Raw genomic sequence first — 8,745 nt, forward strand, 5'->3', positions numbered from 1 at the left:
ATATATCTAAATCACATGCCAACAATCACAGTAGAAAACAAATCAGAATTGGTTAGCAAATACTAATAACATAAGATAAATTTACAAACAATAACACTAAGAAAGAACTACAAAATTGAAGGGTAAGTACAAAGTGCAAGATTTCCCTGATTGTTATACAAAAATATTTCAGAGTTTGATTATTTTTGCACCAGATTTTTTAACAATACATAACTTGAATATAAAATAGATACCAAACATAATATTTAAGGAACTATCACATTTTACTTAAGAAAAACAATCACAAAGAATTTACTTATCTGGTCTGGACAATATCATCAGTCATTCAACCAAAGGTGTGATAAAGAACAATATCCTGTCTTTAATCTGTATCCAGAACTCTACAATAATAGTCTAAGTACCTCAGTCTAAATTTTTCTTGGAAAAAAATTTAAAAAATCTGAAATATATGCACACGCACAGTACAACCCATCTTGAAAATCAACCAAACCAATGACTTCCCATGCAATCTCTTGTCCATTCTGTCTGGCAAACCCAACACCAATGGAAACCACACTGTGGCCTGGTGCACACCATGTGCATACAACCTCCTGCAAAGTTAAGAACAGTACATTGCATTTTTCAGGAGAAAGAGTTAATAGGTAATTAACATGTATGGTTTGGAATTTACCATCTCGTTCAGTAGCCGTGCGACATTTAGGGCAAGGTTTAGTGGTGACTCGAATAGCCACTTTACTGGCTTCATCCCAACGAGCCTGGTAAGTTCACATAACAGTCAAATTAACAACAACGGCAGAAATATTGGCTAAACCAACAAATTAACAAATTGCTGAATGCAATAACACACATACCTGACTAGCATTAACTGGATCAATATTATAGTTACAATTTCCCCCTGATTGACCAACAGATCCTTCTCCTGTGTCTGTACAGTCTCCTAAATGGTAACCTTGCAAGCATTGACGACAAAAGACAAACTGAAACAGACAAAATGTTTAAATTAAGTCAAAAAAGATTAAGTTTAGACCTTATACACACTACAATATTTACCCCACATCCATTAAGGCATTGAATACGTCGACAATCTTCTGGGGCTAAAATACCCATACCGCAACCAGGTTGTGGGCACAATACACCACCAGCTTGGAGCACAAACTCTTCAGTTCCAAAGCGCTGATACATTGCATACTGCAAAACAGGAAAGAAAAATATGAACTTGATTAATTTAAATCTCAGTCTCAGGATCTTGGAAAGATCAGGAAATGGAATGGAATCGAATTAAGAAACTTACCTGCTCTTCAGTTAACAAACGGAAGTGATGGATCTCCTCAATCAAAGAATCTCCACAACCAGCAGGACATGGCAGTGTATATCCCAGTTCAGGATGAGACCAAAACTGGCGATCCCTCAACCGTGAAACACAGTAGGCACGAAAGCAGTCCAGACATGTGACATGCCCCTCTTTGCAAGGGAAAACGAGCACAGTATCACTAAGAAAATAAATGAAAAACATGGAGATTAGGAGCATATTTCAAAAAGAAAGACAAAAACAATTTTTAATAAGAATACCTGACTTCTGTGCAAGCGAGACAAGGAACATCTCTAATATTAGGTTTAATTAAACTTAATGGAACACTTTGATCATCTTCACCTTGTGATGTATGCTCAGAACACTTCATGTAAAATTCAGCAAACTGTGGTCCCTCAGTATGAAATTCCTACCAACCAGAACAATTTGACAATCATATATTTACAGTGGGTGTAAAATAGATATAGAATACTAAAATTGAATGAAAATATGATTATTACTTACCAGACAGATTTCCTCCTCACAGGCGCCAGTGATCCTGCGCTTTTCTAACACATCAGCCCAACATTGTGGATCACGATCAACAGTGAAAGCTCCACTTCGACAGGAGGCGCACCTGACACGCAGTTTACCATGCTGTAAGCTTTTGCATGGAGAAGGGCAGTAAACATAAAAATGGGCTTTCTTACTTTCCCGTTCTAAAAAAGAATTAGAATTAAGTGTAACAAGTAATGATAAGTCATTTTAGACATTCAGCTTAGGTTAAAAAAAAACATAGTTTACCTTCATCTGTTTTCAAATTTCTACGCTCTTTAGCAGTAAGTTGCCAGTCAACCAGTGTTTCGTTCATTGGACGAGAACCGTGAGGTTCATTATCATTACTAGTTGCTTGATTTCTTTCAACATGACGAATTTTAACAGCATGTAATATGCTTTGTTGACCTAGGTCACATTCCTACAAATGATTTTTAAAAAAATTTACTACAAAGTAATGCTGCAATTCCAAATGATGTAATTTTGTGCAAAAACACCAACAGGTTATGGACATTTCAGACTATTATGCAGTTATTCTCGAAAGTCAGTCACCAACAATTTAAGTACATTGTATCTTACCTCAATAACAATAGAATCCATGAGTTCTTTGCCCGCAAATATAATTTTGACATCCTCGGGAGCTAATCCAAGTTTGGGTGCTATCCTTTCCTTCAAACTTCGAATATCCCACTTCGGATCCAATTCAACCTTTAATGTATTTCCAGTACTTGATTTGATAAATACACTGAGCGAATATGACACTTTCATCTTGGTAGGAAATATTAGCTGCAATATGGCCTGAATTAAGTGTCTTAAAAAGTCAACAATCATTTCAATGGTTTTTCACACATTTACGTCCACAGGACATCGGTTCGAGAACGTCTCTGCTTTGTTTTCGGAGGAATAGCTTCTGCTAGCTGTGCTCTGATTGGTCATCTAGAGCGCAGCTACAATTAGCTACAGTAGCCAACCACCAAACAAAAATTGATTTAGTTTTCATATTTATGGAAGGTGTGCAAATGCATTTCCTCGAAAAGAACTGTTTAAATTTGATAAAAGACATAAAAAAATATATTCACTTTTCATGATGAAATTTACTCTGAAAATACGATGTGGTTTGTCTCATCTTGGTTTGTTACCTACACTGATTACTCTGGAAAAGGCGGGCATTTTGTCACTCAGTCGTCAGTCATTTTCCACATTCGTCACTCGTCTGTCGTGAGTGCTTTATCGCTCCAGTCCGCCGAGGTGCTTGACGACACGTGTGAATTTCTGATTGTCTGCTTCCGAAGAACTATCAGCCAGTGAACGAATTGAACAATTTGGCTTCGAACTGTTCAGTTTGTGAAGATTGTGGATTCTACTGCTCACTGGAACCAAGCAGCGGATCGTCATTCCGACACTTCGAAACACGTGCTCTGTTGCGCCATGCCGAATACTCTTGGACCTCATGCGCCCGCAATGTGCCCACCAGTGTACATTGAGAAGTTTAATCCCGACAAGATGATGCTGGCGCCTTGGTTGGAGCTCTTCGATCAGCTGTGCAAGTATCTCAACATACCAGATGAACCTGTTGGATCTGATGGGAAAGTTGTAGAGGCATCCAACAAGAGGAGACAGCTGTTCCTTCTGCATTTAGATTTTAAAGTGTACCAGAAGCTTCACTTTTACTGCCTGCCTTCGAAGGTAGAGGCCAAACCCATCACCGAACTGTGCACACTTTTGCAACAAGAGTATGAGGCTCCCTACATTGGAGAGTGCAACAACGCCTTGTTTCACAGCCGGAAACAAGGTCTGAAGGAATCAAATAGGCATTTTGTTGAAGCTGTTCAGGAGCTAGGAATGAGGGCATCATTGGAGAACGATTGGTGCGACCAAGTAGCTGAAAGACTCCTGTATGGCGTGAAGAGTGACAAAGTCCGTCAACATGTTGTGGCACAACTAGCTGTCTACCCTACACCCAAGCACCATGAGAAGTTGCAAATTGTTAAGCAAACACTGTTGCTGGAAGATGCAATCGAAGCAGTAATGAAAATCCCTAGGAACTAGTGGTTGTATAATGTAGAAATTATTACTTTTGTTTTTTGGTAACATTGAAAAATTTGTTTTATAGAATAAAAAATCAATGGGAAAAAAAAGAAGTTTTGTTAATTTTGTTTGTTCATTTTCTTTGTAAAATTAAAAAAAAATATATCTAATTAAACTATTTGGTTGAAAAGAATCATGAGTGTTTTAATGTACAAAAAGTTACCTATAGCTAACGTATCACATCACTTTATAAAAAATGTATAAACAATGAGCACACATGAAAGACAATTAACTAGACCAGAGATTGACAATACACAATAACCAATAATACAAGTAATTTAAAATTGAAAGGGAATAAAATCTGAAATTAAAAATTGCAGTGTTCAACACTTGCACACATCAGAATCTTCAATATTTCATTATCTACTTCAACAAATAACTTTACAAGGCAAGTAAATTTTCAAAACTTGTTTCACAGGTACATGATTTACCAACTAAAATCATAAAATAATCAACTTAAGAATTGCTTCAGTTAGGCTTCTCTTCTACTGACTGAATTTGGTCAGTGTACTCAGTCCATAATCGCTGCCACCTTAAGTTAGATGAAACAATCTCTAACACTTGTTTAAGAAGACTGTGTTTAGAGACACCCTGTGAGATGGAAATAATATTACATAAGTCATACTGGAATTTAGTTTGCACAAATAAAACATCTATCAGCATCAGAAACAAATCTCACCAAAATGTGACTATCCCATGTTTTTGATTTTGATATTCCCATGTGTATTGGTCCAAGAAGATCATTACAAATGAGCCTTAATCTTTCCTCTAAGCCTGCACAAAGAAATAAAAATTCGACTGTAAAACCACACACTCACTCTAAAACTTAAAAAATACAAAAAAAACATAAAATATGGAAAACTTACCATTGTGGACTAGAAATCGAACTGTTGTCAACAGCCAGTACTGGTACTCTTGTGGGGAAGAAGTTGCCTTACAGGCTGATAACTGTTCATCAAGAAATGCTAGAGAGCATGGTTGAATGACAGAAGCAGCTGCACTGCTGCTAGGCACTCCCAGAAGCCGATTGCCGCCACCACAGCTGTTAAAAAGACAAGTATTCACAGTGGTTGTAATCCTTGCAGAGAAACACATATACTCATACTTCTAGATGTCAATGATAAATACCTGCGAATGTCAGCCTGTAAACAAGTTAAAGGTAAAGTAGTACCATTGGACACAGGATTGCCAAGGAAAGACTGATGGGCTGAATTGCGGGTAACTGAGCTGCGACTATTGCCAACCTGCATCCTGAGACAAAGATATCACAAGTAAGGTTTGCTGTTTCTAAACTTCAAGTAAAAAGCATTAAGCATAGCTCCTATGTATCATATAATTACCAGCAACCCATATCAAGAGAGAATGTGAATGCTTTTCCAGTAGATAGTGAAACTAAAGGAATATTATTCTGAGACAGAGAGCAACTGAGTAAGGTAACTTGTGAACCTGAAAGAAAAATATGTAGAATTGAAAGTTATAAGAAAATAAAACTGCTACACACTACATTAATGCAGAAAAAATGAGATAAAGTACCTGAAAGTCCTGTCATAATGGGTAGAAGACTTTCATTTGAAAGTACTTTACGACTTTTGCTTAGGTCCCATATGCTCATTTGCCCACATGCAGTCACAACCATGAAGAAAGAATTAACATTCAGGGAAAGTCTACTAGCTTGGGCAGATAAAACAAGAGGAGGAAAGCTGCGCCATCCTGTTTTAAAATCCAAAATTTGCAAAGTGGCATCTTCAAGTGCCACACACACAAATGATGCATTTGCTACAAGACCAATGACAGGGCACCCTAAAAAGAAAGGAAATTAAGCAAATTAAGGAGGGAAACCAAAATAAAGATTTTATAAGGAGGCTAACAAATAATAAAAAATACCAAAAACTGTATCCCACAAAACTGTTGGTGGTTTCAAGCTCCCAACAGAGGTTCCAGAAGACACAGCAGAGCTGCGGATAACTTTCAATCTTGATAAGGGACCAGAGACAGTGTTTGAAAAGGCATTTTCGACCTCAACCCAATGAGCTTCCCTCTGTAGCCTTGCACTTTCAACCTGAAAGATAATCATCATAGTTATTACCAATAAACTACACAAAAAGTACATACATAAGCTTGCATAGAAAAGACTTCATGTATATGTACCTGGACTGCTAATTTTGTTGAGCTTTTTAGAGGGGGCAAAAATATTCCAGGCCCGTCAGCACGACCTGTAAGAGGACCTGAATCCTGAGCAGTATGAGTAGGAGGTAGAGAGGCAACAGCTGGCCTGTCAAGCGAAAAGCGTGCCCTCTTGGGTTGTTGAGGTTGTGAAGCCTGATTTGGAGTTTGAGAGGATGCAGGTTTTTCCTTCTCTTTCTCTGTTCTCCGTTTGCCACCAAACGAAACAGGAGCGAAGGGGGTAGATACTGGAGCGGTAGTAGAGGGTTTCCTTTAACAAAACAAAAAAAACATCCATGTTCAAATTGATTCTTAAGGTATAAATTTAGACTATCTTAGAGAAGTTGTCTAAAAACTTCATCTTTCAACCTGGTGAAATAACACTAACAGTAATGAAAAAAATTGAAATATATATGCAACTAGAAGAATGTTATAAAATGAAAAACTTACTCAGATGTGTTTTCAACAACAGAACTTGAAGGAGCATGGCCATTAACAACAGGTCCTAATAATAAAAAAAAGTAATTTTAAAAAAATAATCATTACAGGAATATTAATGTAATATTGAGACTACTAGATAAAAAAGTATTTGTATAGAAATAAAAGTACCGTCTTTTACGGGAGACTTCACAGTCGCCACATTTGGTTTCACAACATCCTCTCTTTTTTCCACAACAATTTGACTTTTGCTTTCAGCTGAGCTAAAGGTTGGTTGAGCCGATGCAGATGCGTTAAATGGTTGAGGAACATCCCTAGAGATAAAAGACAAAATAAGACATAAAAAATGAGCCTAGCTTTATGTAGATACATTTCATGTTAACTAGACACCAGTGCCTCCAAAAGGGCAGGCTGTTGCGGGCTTCTTTTTTTGGCGCCTATGTTTTAACATGGGCGGAGGACGGAGTAGCCCGCACGAGCCTGCAACTTTGGAGGCACTGCTAGACACCCTCTTACCCTCTGTCTGGAGTTGATGGAATAAACATTGGAGTGATTCTTCTTCGGCCATCTGAAGTTCTTGTTTCAATTTGCTTACTAATTGGTCCTTTAATTGGAGTGGAAGTCACTTTTTTATCTTCTACTGTTGCTGCAGAACCGGTCAGAGGGACTCCATCTGACTTCAACTCTGCCTTGTTTTGCAGTTGCAGTAATGCTGGAGTTTCAACAACTCTTGAAACATAGGTGTCTTTTTGAGAAAGTAATGATTTCCCAAATTTCTTTTCTTGAAGGGAAATCTGTGGAGTATCATATCATGTATCAACAATTTGGTTCAAGTATAGGTGGATACAAAATGGCAAAACTTCAGTTGCTTAAATTGTTCCTCATAGAATTACCTTTTCCTCCTTGGTGAGGGGTTTACCAAATTCCTCTTCAGACAACTCAATATAAGCTACACTGCCATCCCATGAGCATGCCATAAGTTGGTTTCCATTGCTATTCCAGGACACATCAAGAACTGAATTTGAAAATAATTCTCTAATGACCACAAGTGGTCTTTTCATAGAAGTTAGCCAAATCGAAATAGATTGATCACGAGAGCCAATAGCACAAACACATGAATACTGTGAGGCTTTTTTAGATGGGCGGCGGAACAAAACACTATTAAAACGAACACATGTGACAGGTTGCCGATGACCAACAAAGTCCATTTCATATGTCCAACCCTCACGTTGAATAATTTGAGCTGTGGGGCCAGGTCCATTCATAGCATGGGCTGACACAAGAAATTCACCATCAGGAGACCAATTTAATCTTAACACATGTGTGCTTCCTGAACACTTTTCAAATGGTTCCTTGATAACTTGCTCCTCTTTCCAGTCCACAGTTCTCCAAATCCGTAACGTCCGATCTTCTGATTGAGAGGCAAGATATTTTCCAACTGGATCCCAGGTTACACCTTTAACAAGGCCGGTATGGCCTTTCAGGACAGCAATAGTTTCTGTCAACAAAAATAGCAAGTTACATTACAACTGCTTTTATTATCAAGAGAACATAGTGCATGAAAACAACAAAACTATACCTGGTAATTTTAGAGCATTCCAAACAATTACAGTATTATCAACAGAGCATGACGCTAGCCAAGCATCATGTGTAGACCATGCCAAGTCCAGCACATCCCCTTCATGACCTCTTAGAGTGGATGAGCAACGCCATGACTCCACATTAACAATACCTCCACCAGTCCCAAAGACTGTGTTCCCACCTAGAAACAGGGTAAACAGTCTTTAGCTTGTCTGTTTACAGGGAGAATTACTTGCATAATACTTTGAGAAACACAAGTGTAATTACCAGCATACTGATTTATCTTCCAGACCATAATTAGTTTATCATCTCCTCCTGAGGCCAAAAAGCGCCCAGAGTGACTCCAGCGAACACAGTTTACACAAGCTGTGGGTAATAGAATGGTAAAACTGAATACATAGCAAGAGAAAATCGGAGAAAATGGATGATTGATACACAAATGTGGGGCTTACCTTCGTGGTTGTCCATTTGGCAAAGCATTTTGGGGATATTTTCATCAGTTTCAGCCTTCTTGCTGACAACAGGTGCCATATTCCAAATGACAACTTTGCCTGAGTCCAAGCCTGGCAAAAATGATTTATTGCGAAATTAAATATTGGTTTGAAACAGTCATTATGGATAGAAACCCCCCC

General features: G+C 38.0%; 2 protein-coding genes across 2 annotated transcripts in view; both read right to left on the minus strand.

Moving 5' to 3' along the window:
• LOC113205795 (E3 ubiquitin-protein ligase parkin) lies at positions 1-2,745 on the minus strand. Its single transcript, XM_026421550.2, has 9 exons — positions 2,423-2,745; positions 2,093-2,264; positions 1,814-2,007; positions 1,570-1,718; positions 1,292-1,490; positions 1,051-1,188; positions 852-977; positions 671-755; positions 1-590 (listed from the first exon to the last, which is right to left on the minus strand). The coding sequence occupies exons 1-9, from the start codon at positions 2,672-2,674 to the stop codon at positions 481-483; spliced, it is 1,425 nt and encodes a 474-aa protein (XP_026277335.1). The 5' UTR covers positions 2,675-2,745; the 3' UTR covers positions 1-480.
• A 1,304-nt stretch (positions 2,746-4,049) lies between these two features.
• The window catches only part of LOC113205794 (protein HIRA), an 8,593-nt gene continuing 3,897 nt past the window's right edge, over positions 4,050-8,745 (minus strand). The window contains exons 3-17 of the mRNA XM_026421549.2: positions 8,566-8,676; positions 8,381-8,479; positions 8,112-8,294; positions 7,426-8,030; positions 7,049-7,326; positions 6,704-6,846; positions 6,545-6,599; positions 6,080-6,365; positions 5,816-5,990; positions 5,465-5,731; positions 5,272-5,377; positions 5,060-5,182; positions 4,798-4,973; positions 4,611-4,705; positions 4,050-4,522 (exon numbers count right to left, since the gene is read on the minus strand). Coding sequence (XP_026277334.1) covers positions 4,400-4,522; positions 4,611-4,705; positions 4,798-4,973; positions 5,060-5,182; positions 5,272-5,377; positions 5,465-5,731; positions 5,816-5,990; positions 6,080-6,365; positions 6,545-6,599; positions 6,704-6,846; positions 7,049-7,326; positions 7,426-8,030; positions 8,112-8,294; positions 8,381-8,479; positions 8,566-8,676 — 2,825 coding nt within the window. The 3' untranslated portion in view covers positions 4,050-4,399. The remainder of the gene's footprint in view (positions 4,523-4,610; positions 4,706-4,797; positions 4,974-5,059; positions 5,183-5,271; positions 5,378-5,464; positions 5,732-5,815; positions 5,991-6,079; positions 6,366-6,544; positions 6,600-6,703; positions 6,847-7,048; positions 7,327-7,425; positions 8,031-8,111; positions 8,295-8,380; positions 8,480-8,565; positions 8,677-8,745) is intronic.

The sequence above is a fragment of the Frankliniella occidentalis genome, unplaced genomic scaffold, assembly GCF_000697945.3.
Source record: "Frankliniella occidentalis isolate FOCC.00 unplaced genomic scaffold, Focc_3.1 Scaffold201, whole genome shotgun sequence".
Lineage (NCBI taxonomy): Eukaryota > Metazoa > Arthropoda > Insecta > Thysanoptera > Thripidae > Frankliniella > Frankliniella occidentalis.